A 21254-nucleotide genomic window follows, 5' to 3' on the forward strand; every position below is an offset into this window, starting at 1 on the left:
AAGTGGTAATTGAGTCCTTAAAGTGGTAATTGAGTCTTTAAAGTTATAATATGAGTCCTAAAAGTTATAACAACTTTTTTTTAATCACTTTGAGGACTCAATTATCACTTTAAACACATATTTTACCACTCTAAGGACACATGATGACTAATGTTATAACTAGAAAGTTTTACAACTTTAAGGACTCATATTTCAACTTCAATGACTAATATTACTAGTTTGAGAACTCAATTTACAAAGTTGATGTATCACATCATTCACATGCATTAACGCATTGTAGAATTTTTCCTTTAGTTTGGCTAAAATCTAAACCGGCCAAGAAATATTTATTGGTCTATTTGTTGTTCTCTTTAAAAATGGCCACCAATTAAACTAAAACATGGAAAACCCATGCATTAGGATTTCTACTTTTAGAGTTTAAGGTAACTCGGTTCTAAAAATTACTTCTACAATGTTGAATGGACACTCTTCCTTTGCTGGTTTCCTACTTTCTTAGCCTGTAAGTGAATAATTGAAATCTTTTACATTCTAGCTAGCTAGGTTTCCATGGAAAAATTCAAATTTCAAGAGAAATTTTATTCATTTAATTACATTCTCATTCTGTACATACTAAAACATTACCTGATATATTATGCAATTATTATCAGGTCCAAATATCCTTATTTATTAAAAAAGTACGGATTTTCTTAATTGACCCATTTTTAGATTATATTTTCTCATCTTAACCGTTCATATTGTAGGTATATATGAGTACATCATCTCTACAAATTTTCAGCCAAATTGATAATCGTTAAGGCATTCAAATATGTGATTTAGAACTAAAAATACGAACGGTTCAGGTTGAACAGTTTCAATTCGTTCATTAATTTAATTCATTTTCAATACCTTAATAATCTCCAAATTAGCTGAAAATTTGTAGAGATGATCTACTCATATATACTTACAATTTGAACAGTTAAGATGAGAAAATATGATCGAAAAGTTGGTCAAATTAAGAAAATCCGTTCATTTTGAATAAGTAAAGAGGTTTGTATCTGAAAAAGGTACTATATATATATATTATTTTTTTTTTTGCATGGTTATTTGAAAAAAATGGTGTATATTGTTTATGTTGATACGGATATATATCATAAATTGCACATAATCGATCTATCACAGTGAAAGTGAAAAAGCAGGAAATAGCTGGTCGCATCTATAACATACCCAACACAAGGCTAGGGCTCCCTTGGTTAAGTTTTTGCTTGTTTGCTTGTCAATCTTCAAGAAACAACCAAAAGGATATAGCTAGCTGCTACTTCTACTTGATTTCATAGACCCTGATCCTCCAAATGATTCTGATTTAACAGATAGGGATATGTGGACAGATATACGAAAAGTGGCAGCACTGTAAATATGTTGACTTCTACACACCCAGAAAATTAAACTTCTTTCAACCTTATACAGGTACTGAAAGCTCAGTAGGTTTTGATGGATGGAATCTCTGGTCCTCTTCATCATAACACTAAGTACTGATCGTGACCGACAACTGTAGATCTGCATAAGCTACAGAGGTAGCTCGCAAGTCCTAATCCATGCCCAGGAAGTGAATTGAGATCCACAAAAATCGAAAAGGCCAGGGGATTGTTTGCCCATGTGATCAAGGGTACCTACACCTACAGAACAATTCAATTGCCCGACCCCAGAAACATATATTGCTTTGGATTTTTATCTTTGTCAAGAAGCATGCATGTGTCTTCCCTGCCTTAACTATATATATATATATATATATATATATATATATATATAATCCTGTGATCTCAAACCCCATATATTATGTCGAGTACAAATTTCTTACAACTTATAATAAAATTATAAAGATGAAACTGAAATAAAAAGATGAAATTGAAATATTTGTAACAGCAGCTAGGGTGAGAGACATCAAGCAAAGTAGGATTAGCACCCGCTCCATTGGAGTGATCATCATCTTCGACTGGCATTGCGTATCGGCAGAGAGGACATAAGTGGCTCTTCTCCATCCACTGGACGATGCAATGTATATGATAATGGTGTGCGCAGGGCAATGCAGTAATGGGTTTGACAGAAGCAGTGCCAGCAAAATCCACCAAACAAATGGGACACTCTGGCGTGTGTGTGATGACAGTGTCATCAAGTGTCACCTGCTCCAAACCCTGGATCGATGATTTACTCTCAGTAATCAATTTGGCAAGTACTACGTCTCCGTCTCCGTCTCCGTCTCCGTCTTCGTCACCGTCTCGAAGTGCAGGCCGGATGAGAGTGGCGTCAAAAATGCCCGCAACGATGGTGTTGGTGGAAACGGCGCCTCAGCTACCCTGGACAGGTTTTGAACAAGTTTTGCTTGTTCAAGAATAGGGACACCCATGCTTGTAAGAGTCTCATAGACAATCCCAACTCGAGAGAACGAAGGTCAGAAAATTTTCAGCTATGGGACGAAACAGTTCATAAGAACAGCATGCGCTTCGGTATGCCTCTTACCGTCTAATACGTTATTGAGATCAGCACCCTGTTCTCCGCCCACGTTCGGAGGGAGCTGCTGGGGGGTTTGCTTCTTTGGAACACATCGGTGTAGAAATAACACATCTCTTCCTTCTCGATCTCGATCGCTCGGTCGGTTCCAAGATCCACTACTTAAACCAATTGGGTAGGTTAATCTGATTCAACCAGGATTAGGATACCTGATCCCGGACCGAATTACCAGATCGGGAATGAACAGGGAACATCATCACGTTCCCGTTAAGCATATATATGATGATGATGTCTCTCTGATTCGGAATGCTACTCACAGTCACGAGTCATGACTAAAACATTAACGATCGTGGAAATATCTATGGCTCGATCGAAAAAAAAAATATATCGAATATCGGATAAAAATTTTATTAAAATTTTATATATAAATCGTAAATTCGATAAAAATAGACTAAATATAAGATATGAGAAAAATATGAAAATTAATATCGTGTTTGTAAAAAATTAAAATTTTGAAGAAATATCAAGAATATTTTAATCCTTGAGTCACAGTAGCTAGGCACAAAGATTTTGTAAAAACAGACTATATGGTTTGTAGAAGAAAAAAATATAAGAGGTAGAGATTATATGGTACGTACGTCGGTACGTGGGTGGTGAATGGTGGGTTGTGATGTTAATTTGTATCTATCATGTAAATTGGGTTTAGGGCAATGTACGTGTTACTTATGAGATGAAGTTGAGAGGTAGACAATGAAATCCGAGTAACATTGAATAAGGATGATATGAAATATGAAAGATCCCGTATGTCTCTCTTTAAGCAAAGCAAGAAGGAGCACGCCGAACATAAAACAGTGTCAAACTGTCGACTAAATTGTGTGCGTGTCTTAATCCATGCATGAATCAATAGAAGATTATATACATAGATGATGAATGGAGTCCTCATGGTTTGTAGTATGTATAGTCCTCCTCCTAGTCCAAGCTAGCTAGCTAGGTCATGTCTCTATAACTCTATTGCTATCCAAATGTCGGCCACCACAACCGCCCAAAAAGGTAAACCGAGAAACCCCAATACCAAGAATGGATACGCCTTTCTTTGACGACTGATTTAACAGTGTTTTCTTTTCAGGGCTTCACTCTTTTGCATCGGTGAGTTTGATACCACACGTAAAACTATCAATGTGATACCAAAGACTGATGGCAATAAGCACTATCATGTAAATAGAGCCAAGTCTAGGAAGTAGGAAGATTAAGAATTGAATGCTGAGATTCTACTTGAGCTTGCTATCCAAGTATGTGCTTCGGTAGTGACTTGATGTGATTCTCATTGTTGAATGAAATCCAAATAATAATTTACATATATAGGTACGTAAGAATTAGACATGGTAATGGATCATATTCTAATTCGAACTCGTCGTTAGACAGATGCAGATTGCATTGGATCTGCATCGATCAGAACCGAAATCATACTTGGGAGTTTCTGGTTGTTGCCAGTACTCTCATCATTCTTATCAAACTTGCTCGATTTGCATCATTTCTACCTCCGCAACCAAAACCTTTGAGTAACTTGGTTAAACATAAATGAGAAGATAACTTGGTTTGCATCTTAACATTTCACGAACTTTTCTTCTAACGTATATGGTTTAATTGGTATCATTTTAACTGAATAAAATCTTCTATTTTGCACGATGTGATAACCTCCACATGATGCAAGTCTACGTTCCTCATGGGGACTTTGACACTAATTGACCCAAAGACCAAAACACTCTTGACAATATTGTTACACCGAAACATTATGTATAGAGAAAAATACACATGCACGATATATATAAGCAAAAAAAAAGAAAAAGAAAAAAGGTTCATGACCTAAATGAGAAGTTACGAGTCTCGACGAGTATGATCGATCACACAGAAAGACAAGTCGACCAAAACTAACACGAAGAGGACAAGCAAACAAAGCGCATGCAAAATGTGGCAGCAGAGAGTCCTCGACATGAAGCCACCTCATTTTCAGAGCTTTAACGTTTTAGGGCTGAGTTTCGAAAACACCACCACCCTGAAACTTGTTCTTCATGCACAGCCCCAACTCACCCTCATCCCCACTACGTGTCACCACCTCTAACCCTCGAACCTTTTATAAAACATCACCACCTCTACCTCTTTCATCTCAATCGCTATTCTTGCAAGCCAGCCAGAGCTCATTTCCTACACTACTAAGAAACCTAGCCAAGGTAAGCATCAGAAATGGCTGACCGTCCTCAGCCACACCAGATCCAAGTCCGCCCGGCTCAGCCACGATTTGACGTTGGAGATTACAAGGGCATGCAGACTCAGCAGCATCATGGCCCTTCCACCGGCAAGATCCTCGCGGTGATAACTCTCCTTCCAGTCGGTGGAACCCTCCTCGGTTTGGCCGGACTCACATTCATGGGCACCATCATCGGCCTTCTTTGTGCTGCGCCGCTCTTCCTTGTCTTCAGTCCGGTTCTTGTTCCGGCTGCCATTGTCTTAGGCCTTGCCGTCACGGCGTTCATCACGTCGGGGGCTTTTGGTCTCACTGGGCTCTCATCGCTGTCTTGGGTCACAAACTACCTCCGTAGGGCTACTGGGACAGTGCCCGAGCAGCTTGACTCGGCGAAAAGGCGCATGGCGGATATGGGTGAGTATTTGGGACAGAAGACGAAGGAGGTGGGTCAGGACATCCAGCAGAAGGCGCAGGAGACGAAGAGGACAACCGGACATGAGGTCCGTTGAAGGGAGAATTGAGAGGTATATATGAGAAAGGGAGAGAAATAAAATGTGTGTGGGTGTTGGTTTTCGTAGTGTATCCTAGTTCTGCTGTGTTTTCTTAATTTGGTCAGGAATGAGGGAGGTAGATAAAATTTGGGTCATTTTGCTACCTGTATGTGGCACTTTCTGTTTTCTACAGTTTTATCAGTTTTATGCTTAAATTGTGTTCGCTACGTATGTCCTTGATGTAATGAATTTGGTTTACAATGTTTCCCTCTACAAACTAGAAACCAGACACCAAATACAAGTAATGAACAAAAAATTGGATAGCTAGCTATATTCCCATGAGCAAATGTTCAGAGTACTTCACACAACCGCAGATACACCAATCGACCATTCTTGGTATTTCTATATATTTCTATCAATATAATCTAATGTTTTTGTACTAGATTATTTCTCACTGGTCGATTTTATCGCGGGATTTTCACTCAGATGTATCTAAGTGCTGGATTGTTTTAAACCTCGGACACTGATACGTTCGTAAACCTTGGTATTGGGAACAGTATGATGCCTATTTAAACCAAAACGAACTGAAACAACCATGACCATCTTCTTGAATGTAGTACTGACATCGCTACAAGATGTATTATAATAGCACAACACAAACGTACAGAAGAGCCATCTGCATGCTCAGGCATCTACTTCATTGAAATAGATGTTGTGATTCGGTACCTGCCGAGGGTTCAGTGTCCATAACGGCAGGAGCAGCGTTTGAATCGTTGGGTATCCAAAAGGTGAGAACAGTCGAAGCAGCTGCAAACATAGCTCTGCGAGGAGCCCACTTTAAACATGATGGGACTCCAATATGGCTGTTCCAGCTTGCAACCTATACAAATGGAAATGCGAAATTTACTAGCATAATTTAGCCCGGAAAAGGTTTCCAGAAAAATTCAAACAATAGTGTGCAAACTAGGTAAACGACTGGCACTGTAGAAAATGGATATGCATTACATACAGACAACAAGCAGCAAATTGAGCTATCAGGATGCTTTTTCATGTTAAGATGAAAAGAAAGAGAAAGGGTGACCAGAGCCAGGGAGAGGCAATAAGAGCAGTCAGAAGCTATTTTGTAGACTAGTTAACCACATTCATGCACAAAACCAGAAAGGATAAGCAAATAGTCATACTGAATAATGACATCTTAAGTACTGTTCCTAGAAAATCATACCTCATTCCGCCTGTCGATGCTCCAGGCATGCAAATTTCCATCTCCAGAACCTTGAAAAGAAAAAACAAAATGACGTTTAGAGAACATGTATATATGGTATGATCTATAAGATATCAGCCAGTGTAAATGACGTATATACCTGAGAGTACATACTGGCCATCTGGGGTAAATGTTGCCTCTATACTCGTATTTGGAGATGGTTCCACGCTGTAACCACATCGCTGCAGAAGGGAAAGGTCCAATCTGTTATGCATCAATTTAACACCCTCAAACGTAGACTGAATATATAGGCTTTTCACAAGTGTGTGTGTGTGTGTGTGTGTGTGTGTGTGTGTGTGTGTGTGTGTGTACAAGCACCATTTTGTCCACCCTATCCGAAATGAGCTATGCAAGGACACACCAAAATAGTAAAGACAATAATCTAACCAAGAAATTAGAATTAGACCTTATCTCCTGCATAGGCATCAAGAACATAGATGTTATTGTTTGTAGTGGTGAGGAGCATTGATTTGCCATCGCTGCTAAATTTTATGTCGCAAACTTCAGCTGTATCTCCACCAACTAAAAAGGTATCAAATGGGCCCTAATTAGAAAAACTTTGGTTAAGTTCACTATGAAAAAAAGATGAAGATACGTATACACTGCAAATTGGTAATTGGTTAGGTAGTAACCTTGTCATACGAGCGTGAATCAAACAATTTGATAGCACCCCCTTCCATAGCTACAGCGAAAACAAGACCTTGTTGGTCATAGGCCACTGTAGGTCTACCACGTAGATGTAAAATTCCCTGTAAGCATAAGTCACAATGTTGCCTTTAGAACTGTGGATCGAGTTACCTGGTTACTCTCTATTCGAACTAAAATCAAATAATAATTTAACCACACCTACCTGGCATGTATTTACACGAAGATCCCATATTCGGACACTGTGATCCAATGAACCAGACATGAAGCTATCATTGATAGGAGACATACAGACTGAAACAATTCTACAGCAGCAATTAACAGAAATCATGAGTTAACTTCCTTGCAAGATTATAGAATGATAAATGCAGTTGAATGATGGACAACATGAAGACGAAAAAGAATTGATTGTGCGAGAAAATACATTATTGCATAGTTTGTAAACTCAGAACTTGGGGTTCCCAAAAACTATTTTAGTGAATTTCAGCCAAACCTACAGATCCTACTGCCTTGAATGGAAAATTATTACAACAAGCAGTTTATGAAAATTAACAAGTGAATTAGTGTTCCAATCACATTATCTCCTTCTTGTGACAGCATCTCAAAGTAAAAGTATACCTCTCTTTATGGCCCTTGAAGTAGCGAAGGCATCTGTTATCATACATTGACAAATACCGCAGTGATTCTGCCAGAGAAAGCAATTGGACACCATTGCTCAAATATAGTGAGGGATAAAAGATTACAATAATAAATGGCTATATTATAAAAACTTACCTCCGGTAGAATCCAAATTGTATCTTGAAGAGCATATCACAGAGCTTGGGTGATGAGTAAAGCATATGCGATCTGCTCCGTGTTTCTTATGATATGTAGTCTTTAGCAACCTGAAATAAATGAAGAAAAGTTTAAACACAAGTAACGTAATGACATTAATACAGTTTCCATTCACTGGTTTATGTAAGCTACATCCATAGAACATCGTAGAACTTTAACTAAGGACCGAACATGAAAGCGGACAAGCACTATTAAGTGCAATCAGTCAGTCAATAATCAATACAGAAAGACACCTTCAAATGCCTCAACATCAATGAAGTATCACCACCCTTTAGAGACCACTAATGCTCAATGAAGTTACAAACCAGGCAAATGCAAGGAAAAAAAGCTTAGCAACTGCAATCTCTTCCACTTAGAGCACTAACGCTCAAAGCCGCCAACATCCAATTTCAAATAAGCAAAATAAAAGTCATGTAAAGACATCAATACAGTTTACATTCACTATTGTCAGCTCCAACCAAAGAACATAGTAAATTTCATACTGAGTATCGAACATGAAAGCAGACAAGCACTACCAAGGTGCAATCAGTCAGTCAATAATCAACACACAGACACCTTCAAATGCCTCAACATTAATGAAGTATCACCACTGCTGAGTTACAAACCAGGAAAAAGCGCAGGGAAAAAGCTTAAACTTCAAATAACTTAAACTTATCTCCTCAACTAACAACAACATTATTAAATTTCACACCAATTTCATACTTACTAACGCGAAACAGTTTATACGAGTAATGTGTATACAGTATACAGTTAAATTCTTGCAAATACAAACATGATTTCCATCTGGTAAAAGTTACAACTCACTTGGCAGTTGCAATGTCATAGAGCCGCACAGAGTCATCCTCACTAGCAGTAACAAGTAAATCCTCCTTTCGATGAAAATCGAGTGAGTTTATCTTTCCTCCCTGAAAATTTCACCACATCATCAGTAAACCTATACTCACAGTTTTTACTGCAATCAGTGAATAATCAAACTTCTCAATTGCTAAACCTCTTAGTTTGATTGACAGGAACAACAACCAATTTCCAAATCACAGTAATTAATTAAACTCTAAACCCTAGCGCCCTAATCAAAACGCAGCCTAAAATTTCACAGCAGCTGAACTAATTAGGATCGCCGAGTACAGATTTTGCTGGAATAAGAAAGTAGAAGAGGGCAAAGTGAAGCTTACAAAGTCGGAGAAGACGGCACCAATGGCCATGCTGCGCACCGTTTCGTCATCCAGCTCCGTCAGCGATGACGTCTTCATCATTCTGAATGCCCGCTTCGTTTTCACAGAGAGCAAAACCAGAATTGGTTTATGGAACTGAATGCGGAGCTCAGCAGAGGACATAACGAGTGTGCAAGTTTGTTGTTGGGCTTTCTAAACAGGCCGGGTCGGGTTTAGTACCAGGAATTTAACCAAATCGTATACACAAATCCGATTGAGAATTTCGAGTTCTGTTAGTTTGAGAAGTACCTAAAAACCATGATTTGATAGCAGCAAAAGTTTGGTCGAAAATAATAACATTCAATTTTGGCCGAAAAATTTATGCCTTTGCAAAAGACTTTGGCTCAAATCAAGCACGAATCTTATACACAAACCCAATTGAGATTTTTGAGTCTCTTCGGTTCATGAAATACTTAAAAACCATGATTTGATAAAAGGAAGGGTCGGTCGAAAAATAAGAACATTTAATTTTGGCCGAAAAATTCTTGTGCAAAGGATTTTGGCTCAAATCAACGAGAATCGTTTACACAAATCCGATTGAGATTTTCGAGTTCCATTAGTTCAAGATTTACTTAAAACCTATTATTTAATAATAGAAAAAATTTGGTAATAAAAATAAGAACATTCAATTTTGCCCAAAATTTGTGTGTTATAGCAAGGGATTCTAACTCAAATAAAAATGCAAATTTGTTCAGTTGATTCATTTGTTCACCCTGTTGGAGATGGACTTGGTATGTAATGATCACATATAACTGGTGCATATTAGTAGGTTTCCCAAACGTTTATTACTGCATATTATAAACATGAGTTAACATTCATCTTGCATGCTAGAAATACAATGAAAGTGTGACCAGAGTTGATAAGTACTATGAATTCAGTTTCAACCTTCAAACACTTCATTAGAAACGATATGTATTTTCAACAATTATTTTCAAAATATTAGAGTAAATTAAAAGACTGGATAATTTATGTAATATTAGATAAGAACTAGTCTTATATATATGCATATCAGCAAATGAATTTAATGAACTTAAATACTGTACTACTCTGTAAAGCTGCATACATATATATAGTCAATATTATCGAATTGATATAATGCAGTTGAGGTTGTTTAGAATTTGAAATTCAAAGAATAAAACATCAAGACAAAGGATAAAATTAAGACAAGAAGTTATGGTAGTTCCTTGATGGAAGGAAACTGACAAATAACTGACAATGAACAGTTGAGATTTGCTCTATTTAAGCTTTTCGATCCCTACGAACACAACACATTCTCATTCATATTTGTCCCATCAAGCAAACAAGAGAGTATACAGAAGTGAATCTAGCAGAAGATTGAAATGATCCTGACATGAATTCCTACAATGCTGCCGCAAGTTAGTCTTTAGAGTTATATACATTTGATCCATTATTTAGCATAGCTTAGTTAAATCTTCATGTATGTATAATATTGAATCTAACCATTTAGGGCTGTTTTTATTTTGTTTTTATGGGACAGGGGTAGTTTGATTTTAGTTTGAAAATGATTGTGTTGATGTTTGATCCATGTTAAAAATTCAACGTGTGAAATACACACTTCTCATATTTTGCTGTTGTTCCCGCTAGTTACATGCCTTGTAATTTGATCATTACAATTTACAGGTTCGTTAAATTTTGTAATTTCTTCTAGAGGTAGTTATGAGCAGTAATTATGATAAAGATTTTCAATCAGGAGCACTATTATTACGTTTGTGGCTCACTGGTCTACAATATTTATCATGATCACCCTTCTTCCACCCTTTTTTTTCTCATTAGCATAACATAGCATCCTCTCTGCTCTAATATGTTGCATCCATTTGCTACCGTTTCTGTTGTTTTACCTAGTTTGCGGATCTTGAGCAACCAAACAACATAGTACATTTCATCGAACATCAAAGCAGACAATCACTACCAGGTGCAATCAGTCCGTCAATAATCAATACAGAGTAGACATTATAAATGGCAACCTCTCCACTTGGAACACTGACGCTCAAACCCGACAACAATGAACTTCAAATAATAGAGAGTTATCTTCTCAACTAACAACAATATCATCAAATTTCACAGCAATTTCATACTTTACTAAAACGAAACAGTTAATACTGGTTTCAATGTGTATACAATAAACAATCAAATTCTTGCAAATACAGAGTTATACTTCACTCCGTTGCAATGTTATAGAGCCACACAGAGTCATCCTCATTAGCAGTAACAAGTAAATCTTCCTTTCAATGAAAATCGAGTGAGTTAATCTTCTCTCCCTGATTTACCACTTCATCAGTAAACCCATACTTGTCCCAACAGCAGCCGCCGTCTTCCTCCGCTAGTATAAATTTCGATACACAGTCCCGATCGTTAGCGTCGTCACCTTCTGCATCATTGATCGGAATGACATTACCATCATTATGACCCATGTCGAAGTCTAAGTCACTTGTAATATCGCTATGCTGATAGGTACTACTCGTAGTTGAACTTTGCTGCAAGTCCGTCTCATTCTCATAGTAGTTGTTGCATGGGGTGTACTTACTATCAACCACATTCACATCACTAAGTGGCATGAAATTACCAAGATGCGCAGTGTGATGCAAAATTTCACCACTGCAGAATTGCTGATCCATATCGGTAGTACTGCTAGCTAGTTGAAAACCATTCTCAAAGTAGTAGTTGTTACTGAGCATACTAAATTGCTGGTCATTAGCGTTGGTTGAACTTTGTGGTAAAATCACAAGTTCAACACATACCAAAAGACTTTCTTTTGGCGCAAGCACCTTCGCAGTTTCAATTGCTTCCTCACAGCTGGATACCTAAAGTTCAACATCAACATTAGCAACCAGTAAAATGAGTTCATCCTGGTGTATGTTGGACCACTGGCATCTAAAATACAGTAGATAACACACACTAGCATGTAAATAAAGGAAAAGGTACACATTGGTAAGGACAATATTTTCAATGTTTCTAATTTGGAACTTGGTCATGATCTTGTATATTTCAGAACTTTGAGAAACTGTGTAGTACAGTTAATTTTGGATCAACCATGGTAAAGCTGAACTCCTTGCTACATCTTCTATGTTTCATGAGCTTTCTGGAAGTAAAAAAGATCAAAGCTCTTCATGTTAGACAGATACATTGGTATGTGATTATAACAGAAACAGCTAGTGTGTAGATGGTGCCATTTCGGTTAGACTACCTAACCAACATGTCACATTTCTTATACTATTTACGGTTGAGGTGAACCCAAAGCTAAAAGTACTAAGCTGCCCATGCAAAACCTCATACACTAAACGGCCAGATACGAACAAGTTACATCTGTTACAATAGCCTTTCTTGTTTGTCAAGTGACCAATGTTATATCCATATTGGAAAGCTTAAGCTGCTTCTCAAGAGACAAGTAGTCCTTCAAGGTTACACAGGTAGAATGCATCACACACAAAAGGAAACCAGCCATGGGATTCTCGCTTTCATCAATAGGTTGCATGTCAGGCGGCATATCCTTACCCGGTGCCACATGTGTGGTCCAATTGTAAATTCGCTCAGTTGATGCAAAAAGAGAAGACATGACAGATTCCACAACAGCTCCCCAACTAGAGTGTGAGAGAAGAGAAGAAAGAGTGACTGGTAAATCACTCAGCACACTTTGTTGGTCCAAAATCAGAAGTGGCATATATTTGCTCCAGCTACCGGAGAGTAACCCAAGAAACTTCAACGCCTATATGAGAAGGTCAGTTTGTAAATAATGTGTCTATTTGATAAAATTTTAAGCTAGCAGATGAGAAAGCAAATGGAAATCTCAATATCTAATAAAGGCAATTGCACCTAGCACCTACCGTGGAGGGATAACTTGATACACAGCTAATTTCAGCTGCATCAATGAGCCACTGTCGTTTGATACTTCCGTCTGCATCTTGCAAAGCTGCTACAACTTCCACAAGCACGTCCCATATGCCTGAAAGCAATCACATCAAGGATAAAGTTACATAAAGCTTCAGAAGATCATACACCTGATTTCTTACAATATATGGTAGGAGTTGTACTGGGGTAAGATAGCCAGGGTGTGCAAGGGGAGCGAACATGTTGAAACACCATAATATCCATATTAATTGTTTAAAGCAATATGGGGGTATACTTGTTACTCCTACAATCCTAATGGTTCTCAAAGAGATACAAGTTTCTATATGTAGAATTGTAGATTACCACTCTAACGAAACACAAGGTCATTCAAGTAAAATATATGTATACATATTGTAGAAAGTAGTCAAAGTACTAACCATCTGATTCAGTATTCAATATTAGAGCTTTTAGTCTTCCCAGCTCAGTCAAAGGGATAAAACCAAATCTGACTAGCTTAGCTTTGGCTTGAATTTTTTTCAGACCTTCTACAAGCCGGTCATCTCTTGGTCGTAGGCCGTCCTGTGAAACCTGTGAAACCTGTGAGGACAATGCAATTATATAAGTTAACACATATGCACTTAACTTGTATTTTTGTATCTTATGTGTTGCCTACATTATTAGAGTCAGATATATCTTCCAAAATCTTCTACTTAGTTAATTTGTATAACTTCGAACATTTATCACATTTTTACTCACTGATTCTTTTGACCAGCATATTCATCAACATGCAATACAAAAGAGCTTCGAAGAAACAGCATAGCATAGAAATACATTATCAGCATACGCTTACCTGCAGGAAATTCACCAACCAATGTTTACGAGCCTTTCCTAAGCATGTAACTGCCTCAGACCACTCCTTCAAATAATTTAACTGATCTACCATGGTAGCCAACTGCCTAGCAGGTAACAAGGAAAACAACACCTCCATGCATTTTTCTATGTGGGATATGTACTCGAGAGAATCAAGAGAAGCCTCGTCTAAACATTTGTAGAGACCCTTCCAGCATGAAATCCGTAACAATTTTGTCTCATCAGTGTCATATGATTGACATGAAGTAGCTGAAGAGAAGTAGCTGCAGAGATCATCGAATAGTTTCTCAAGCCTGGAACTGGAGAATACTTTTATGAGGTCAGCAAGATGGTTGAGAACACAAGATTGCAGATTCAACTCTAGTGTACTGAATCTGGACAAGTCAGATAGCTCATCAAGGAAACTTAGGAGTTGATCAAATTTATTTGCATGAGCTAATGAGAACTTCAGACACTCCTCCCTAAGAATTCCTTTACGGAATGATGATTCTGTTGGTAACATCTCCGTGACTTGTGCCTCATATCTCATGCCACGTCTGATGATTGCTCCCCAGTCCAAAGTTGGCAACCTAGGAGCTTGTGAAAGACACCTTACCGCAGTTATTACTGTGCCAACATGAGCAACACTACCTGTCTGAAGTCATAATTTAATACATTAGAAAGATGCATGGGGAAAAGATTTAACAAGAACAGATTTAACACATACAGTGGGACTCAGAAGGAAAAAAAGGAGGGGGGGGGGGGGGGGGGGGGGGGGTGGGGGTGGGTGGTGTGTGTGTTTGTGTGTGGTGGAGAAGGAATCCAGATACAGTATATTAGTATCATTGAAGTAATTTCATTATGCTGTATAAGTAAATTCTTCATACTCATGTGCAGAATCAGAATAAATGGGATATCTAAGACTTCATACAGAGTCAGGTATATAAAGATCAGCCAGAAAACATTTCCCTCATGTTTAGCATCAATAGTGAGAATAAGTCAACAAAAGCACTCATATCCCTCATCATGCCAAAGAAAAACGTACAATAACAAATAAGCATCCAGAAGTTAAAATGCCTGGCAAAGGAGTACTACAGCAATACTAGTAGCAAAAGACTTACCCTGGTAAAGTTGAGATACATTAGCCATGAAGAAAGCATCATAACTAAACTGTCATCTGGAAAACTTTGTGAAACAGACTTTGAAGCACCTGAATCTGCATTTATACTATTGTCAACATCCTTGGACAACAAATGATTTCGAAGAAACGAAGCTGCCCATGCAGCATATTGTTGCAATTGATGATCATCAGATTTCTGTGCCACAAGAAATATATCCTGCATCAATGATGTCAAATGCTGCTCACAAGCAGGATTTGAGAGTAGAGGACCCATGACATAGCCAGATTCCTATCAGAAGAACCAAGAATGTTGATACACATGTAACTAAAGAACCCAATTAAAAAAAAAAAAAAAAAAGGAAAATATACTTCTTGCAAGCTTAAAATAATGTACCTTCGGTTCAAAAGCTGCCTGTAAGGAGGTTAGCGGAAGCCTATCAGACAGGATCCCAGCACCTGCTCCCATAGCGTTAACAACTCCAAGCATTCCTCCAAAATGCACTAAAGGAGGGAAAGGACTGGAATAGCATCTTTTTAATAATTCTAGTATACGATTTACACGCTCAACTTCAATAGCATGCACACCTTCATTCATTATACAGGCTAGAAGACTGCCTGCCCCTATGCATGATGCCATCAATAAGCTGTGATAGAAAGTGCCAGATTTTTTGATAGACAATAATTCAGAAATGAGCTCCCTGTATCCATTTATTAAATGGTTTACTTCAATCTCATCCATCAATTCTACTCTTTGGCAGAATGCCACTACAATGGGAATCGCAAGACAAGCTCCTACAGACAAAACTATCTCAGAACCCCCAGAGTAAGAATCAGAGCCTTGAACAAGTCTATTTATATGTGGAACCCATGATACGATCACCTCTTTTATCTTGACAATGGCATCATGCGCCCCAGCTCTGTACATTGCACAAATAGAACTCGCCAAACCAAGAACGAGTCCAGCAATACCCCATATATCTTCAAGAGAGTTATCGCAATTCTCATTTGACCACTGAGCAGATGTACTTGTATCTACATCATATCTGCTAGGTGGGAAATAAGCAGAGAGAACTTCAAAAATATCAGGAGCCACCTGAGTGATCTCACTTATCATACGTAATAAGGCCTTGACTATGTCACCAAGCAATTCCCTTTCTGACATCTTTTCTGAGTCTTTCTCCGTACTAGAATTATCAGCAGAATCAGCCCTGGTCAGAAGATCTTGGCAGGAAAACCCCAAGCCAACCCCACAGGCTCCTTTGACAAGGGTGCTTTTGCTACTATACATCACCTGAAAGCATGCAATATCCATGAAACTGACACAAAGATAAGAAATAACGAATCAAGATTAGCATCAAATACTCTACCTACCTCAACAAGTCTCGAGACATTCTCAAACTTTTGCTTATGATCAGTAATGTGTAGGCAGCTTGAGATCAATCCAAGAGAAATTGCAGCTGACCATTTGCGGTGTTCATGCTCAGGCTGGACCAACCAATTCAATAGAAATTTTGAGGCAGCTGCTTTAACAGTATGGGCAGACGGAGGCAAGACCTGACAAAGAGCCAGAACTTAAGGCTGGGTAAAGTAAACAGGCACTAATTACTGTAAGAACTTAAACCTGGCAAGAAAGAATAGGTCGGAAGAGGACACTGAAGATCAGTACTAACGATAATCTATGTTCTCTGTTTTCATTGATTTTCTAGGCAAGTAAGTTGAGGCTACATGAAATATGTTCTTTCTCCATGATGTTAAACTAAACAATGGAGTACTAGGATTACAATTGAACTGGAGACAAGTCAACTGGTGCTGAAAGTGAGCAGCTCAACATGAATTTACTTTTAACAATTTTGATCGGTAAGTATTTTGTTCTATCAAATACCAATATGTCCAGAGCCTATCAAGTAGAATATACTCTCTATTATATGTTTCATCTAAGGGACGTCAAAGATAATTGATAAATTTTAGTCCTCATGGTTCTACTGCATGCATCTATTGAGCTAAAAAATATGAAAATATAACACTAAAAAAATCTGTAGCTTAGTAAGTTTATTAAATTTATATAAAATTTTCACAAAACATATCTTACCGCACAAAGGGCACCAACAGCTAGCGCAATGTTTTCAGCAGATCTAGGAAGAGCCTCTTCTGCTATTTTTATCAGACTCTGCACATATAACAGTTATGTAAAATGATAAAAGTTATATAGGTTCAGAAAACTAAGGGGTACATCTATTAGAGCAAACAATAGAGTGAACCTTTAAAATGTCACTAGCAGCTTTAGTAGTTTTATCCAAGATGACAGATGACACTTTAGCATCAAAGAACAAGATGTCTGCCCTCAGCCAACGGCGCATGAAAGATTTCCATGATTCAAGTGAAATAAGGGCAACAAAAAGATTTCTAGAGAGCTGAAGGGATGAAGTTAGTTCCACCAGAGCATTCTCAAATCCACCATGTATATCTCGTAGGCCCTATGTCAAATAAACAATGTAGATTCAAAAGCCGGCCGGAAGGCACCTCTTAATAAGACTCAAAGCACCATGGACTAAAAAATTATATACTGATTTCCAATCGTACCCTAGACAGCCCTTGGGTATTCACATCTTTAGGAGTAAAGGAAAGACATAGCAAAGCTGCACCAGGTAAGTCCCTCGCGTCACATTTTTTCCCTGCAAGCAAACAAAACTATTCTCAGAGTAAAATATAGATATACTATGCAGGTCACAATAACAAGAGAAAATCAGAATGATCAGGTCTGATAATTTATCATCAATTATAACCTTACTAAATATGGATTTAATGAATTAAGGGTAACCTACAAAACTAACATCAGGATTAAGTGATTAAAACTAATAATAATAATTGAATACAGTTTCATCTTAAGGAACCTCAATTAAGTTCATGATGCAGGAGCATCCAAAGTTTCCTAAATTAATCAGGAGTTTATTTTCTTTATTATGTTTTATTATTCTTAAGTCTTTTAGGTTCCTGTTCTTATTAGGGTTTGCTATTACCTATATATATAGCTTTTTGGAGTCTTGTAAGTGAGCTTTTGTTATTTTGAATAAAATTATACATAGAGTTTCTTTGGGACGTTCTGCCCTAGAACTCAATATATCGTTCCTACCTTAATCCTACAGCAAGTATTTCTCTGCTATTGCTTGTTTTCGTTGAGAACTTCCGCTCTCAAGTATTTTTACCCCTGATCTAGCCGCAAGACAGAAACTTTCAGTTTCTGCCCTGCATCAGTTCAAGATTCAAGTCCAGTGATTCCATGGGACATCATTCATTTTGTACCTCTTTTGACATAGCATTGCAAAATTTAGCCAAAAATTTAACCTAGGGAAGTTCATTTACCTAAAAGACAAAACAAAACAGCCAAGCAATCGCGATTGTGTGTGAAAGTGTCAGTATGTCTGTAACTTTATATAAAGAAGATTAAAGATCCCAATCTCTTGATACCTGAAGAAAAGATCACCTGAGGAAACACATCCAGCAGTTTCTCGATCTTACTTCCTGCAACTCTTTTCTCCTTAACTAATCTTCGCCTTGTTCTAATTCATTATAATGAAAGAGTTAGAGGAAAGCAGGGCAATATCAGAAGTAACTAGTGCTACAACTTTAGTTATTAAAGGATTATGTTGCTTACAGGTGCTCATATGTTATTATCTTGACCAGAAGTTCTTCCATGGCATTGAGTACAGTGATGCTTGGTTCAGAAGAAAGCAACTCCAGGTTCCTCTTCTTGAAGTCTTGAATTGCTTGTTCAATATGTGATAGCTAGGGAACCATTTAACAACATAGAGAAAAGCATTATCATAGAGGAAAACCAAAAAAATATTTATGTAATAAAGATAGTTGTTAAAAGATAAGATTCCAACCAATCCAGTATGAGAGTAAGTGGTCACTGGAACTGGAAAAGGTCACTATACACACACACACACGTATGTATGAGTTGATTTTAGCACTCCACTTTTCAAGAGATCTTACCACTTAGACCCCTCTTAAGTAGTCAAAAGTGGAGTGCAAGTCTGAAAGGGGAATGCCAAATCACCACCCTATGTATTTGTATATATAAGAAGCCAGTCAGGAAAAAGAAAAAGAAAGATACCTCAAATTGGGCCATGGCCTTAAAGGAAGAAGCCCTTGCCTTTGCCCACTGTGTCTCCAGACCAGGATGAGTAGAGATGCTAACACTCCATATGATCTGTAAGATGTCTTTTGAGGCTTCAGGATGTGCTTCAGCGTCCATTGCACCCCACCTCAGAAGAAGGCAAAGGCTGCCATTAAGCAGAAGTTAAAGGGGCAGGGTATCTTTAAACTCAAAACAGATAATTTACTATTCTTGGCCAGTATCAGAATTTAACCATGTCTAAGAAGGCAAAGGGAGAACAATTAACCAACTGTGACCTTGACTAAAACTGCCAAGGTCATGCCGAACACCTCAGATATCTTAAGGTCAATTTATTTTTTCATTTCTTTCTTTCTTTGGGACAACTAGGGTCACCACACAATACTAAGGTCAATTTGTGTGAAACTCCTTTTAAGTATTGATTAATGAGCACAACCTCTAACTCTATCTTCTTCAAAATTGTAGTGACAGAAATTATAGTATAGTCAAGCAGACCCACTATTAAAATTTTAATACATTCTCATGCTTACCTCTGAGCAAGATTTGGGTCTACAGTGTAATCCAGAACATGCTTCCTGATGACATCCCATGCTGTGTAAAAATCTGAGAAGGAGATGCAGGCAGAACTTTAATCTCACTGTACGACATTAAATAACAGAATCCAGAAAAGAAAAGAAAAGAAAAAAATCTTGGTATGTTTGTAATCAACAAAAATAACAATTAGATTAGTTTTATTGATGCCATATCACTTTTTAATTCCAAGAAGGAGAAGAAGATGTTGATGAAAGTAACTAGACATGGCACTGTTAAGTGAAGAGTTATGTATCACAATTCTTAAATAGGGCATGAAGCAGAGGATGACACTTCAGAAGCATAGGTGAAAACTTAGTAACTTACCACAGAAGTTTAAGATAACATGATTTATCAAAATGTATAAAGAAACTTTGTAACAGAGTTTGCCCAAGAACTACACTTTGGGGTGAGTAAGTCTATTCGATCATGAACATAAACAAATAAGGCTACAGGTAACAGGATTACCAATTACATCAGCTTCACAAAGGTGGGCAAGACTTTGAAACCCAATAGCTTGAATAATCGGATCATTGTTCTCAATGCAAGCCTGTTGATTAAAGACAAAAAGAAGACACCTTAGAGCAGCATGCTTAGCCAAAACAAAGAGAAAACAATTTCAAGATAAACCATACCGAGACAGATAAGATGAGGTCCACACCCCTATCAGGATTTTTTCTACAAACATCGCGAACTGATGCAGCCATGCTGATGCATATATTTCTCTCAGACTTGAAGTCAGTGAATCCTTTTGGAACCAGCACTCCCTAAAATGTTGACAAGGAACAATGCAAATATAAACAAATTAGCAATAGAAACAGAGAAAAGCAAGGGCACACAATAAGTAGCAGTGGCATCAGAGATATTTTTTCCCAAGTCAAGGATTCAGTATCATTTTATCTAATTTATAATCATCATGAGTTCATGATAAAGTAGAAGAAAAACTTTCATGTAGCATATCCGTTTACTTCCGCATCAACTTCATTACTCGTATCTTAACCCCATAATTTTTCCAACACTGTTTGTAAGACTTAAAGTTGGAACAAAATGTCAATAATCAAATAAAAGACCTAATAATTACATCCAATTAGGAAACAGATTTAGATTACTTCTGGAAGCATCAAAGGGGCCCAAAAATTTTCCAAGCATGCCAGACTGGCTCATCAACTACATATGCAACTAGAGCAAGATCTGGTATGCAATTACAGAGTGGCCACATTCAGGCCCCCAGCTTCTAGTTGTGCTCTACTGTTTCCCTAGTCTGCTACAGCTAACACCTAATTCGGGAATTGATACTTACAAGGTCATGACAGAATATGGACTTTGACATGACCACATTAACACTCAAGTTAGTTATGCATTTAGTAATATAATGATCATAGGTACGAATTTTACCTGCAAACTCCCAAAGGCACGGCCATTGGTCTCCCAGGTCTGACAAAGCAAGCGAATGGCTGTCGCATGTAAAGTTCTGAAAATTAAATGAACCATTGAAAATGGGCTTTTTGGAATAGAAAAAAAAAAAAATTGGTTACATAGAAAAGCAAATCCTTCAGATGTTAACTT

The 21254-nt window shown here is 37.7% G+C and overlaps 3 protein-coding genes across 3 annotated transcripts in view; 1 reads left to right on the forward strand and 2 right to left on the reverse strand.

The window, feature by feature from the left end:
• The first annotated feature begins 4650 nt into the window (after window positions 1-4650).
• LOC101303051 (oleosin 18.2 kDa-like) lies at window positions 4651-5278 on the forward strand. Its single transcript, XM_004304601.1, has one exon. It carries the CDS (start codon window positions 4726-4728, stop codon window positions 5233-5235), a length of 510 nt encoding a protein of 169 aa, XP_004304649.1. The 5' UTR covers window positions 4651-4725; the 3' UTR covers window positions 5236-5278.
• Window positions 5279-5523: 245 nt separating this feature from the next.
• On the reverse strand, window positions 5524-9291 carry LOC101300178 (WD repeat-containing protein 82-B-like). Its single transcript, XM_004306315.1, has 10 exons — window positions 9130-9291; window positions 8762-8862; window positions 7898-8007; window positions 7742-7808; window positions 7329-7428; window positions 7111-7227; window positions 6885-7022; window positions 6579-6660; window positions 6440-6489; window positions 5524-6097 (listed from the first exon to the last, which is right to left on the reverse strand). The coding sequence occupies exons 1-10, from the start codon at window positions 9289-9291 to the stop codon at window positions 5915-5917; spliced, it is 1110 nt and encodes a 369-aa protein (XP_004306363.1). The 3' UTR covers window positions 5524-5914.
• A 2838-nt stretch (window positions 9292-12129) lies between these two features.
• Window positions 12130-21254, reverse strand: part of LOC101300477 — a 12469-nt gene continuing 3344 nt past the window's right edge. Inside the window, exons 9-25 of the mRNA XM_004306316.1 lie at window positions 21084-21159; window positions 20324-20455; window positions 20157-20238; window positions 19649-19721; window positions 19098-19266; window positions 18636-18766; window positions 18449-18540; window positions 17564-17655; window positions 17242-17457; window positions 17073-17150; window positions 16355-16537; window positions 15378-16274; window positions 14985-15272; window positions 13859-14518; window positions 13452-13593; window positions 13011-13129; window positions 12130-12892 (exon numbers count right to left, since the gene is read on the reverse strand). Of these exons, the coding sequence (XP_004306364.1) occupies window positions 12518-12892; window positions 13011-13129; window positions 13452-13593; window positions 13859-14518; window positions 14985-15272; window positions 15378-16274; window positions 16355-16537; window positions 17073-17150; window positions 17242-17457; window positions 17564-17655; window positions 18449-18540; window positions 18636-18766; window positions 19098-19266; window positions 19649-19721; window positions 20157-20238; window positions 20324-20455; window positions 21084-21159 (3805 nt within the window). The 3' untranslated portion in view covers window positions 12130-12517. The remainder of the gene's footprint in view (window positions 12893-13010; window positions 13130-13451; window positions 13594-13858; window positions 14519-14984; window positions 15273-15377; window positions 16275-16354; window positions 16538-17072; window positions 17151-17241; window positions 17458-17563; window positions 17656-18448; window positions 18541-18635; window positions 18767-19097; window positions 19267-19648; window positions 19722-20156; window positions 20239-20323; window positions 20456-21083; window positions 21160-21254) is intronic.

This window comes from Fragaria vesca, linkage group LG6 (genome assembly GCF_000184155.1).
Source record: "Fragaria vesca subsp. vesca linkage group LG6, FraVesHawaii_1.0, whole genome shotgun sequence".
In the NCBI taxonomy this organism is placed as follows: Eukaryota; Viridiplantae; Streptophyta; class Magnoliopsida; order Rosales; family Rosaceae; genus Fragaria; species Fragaria vesca.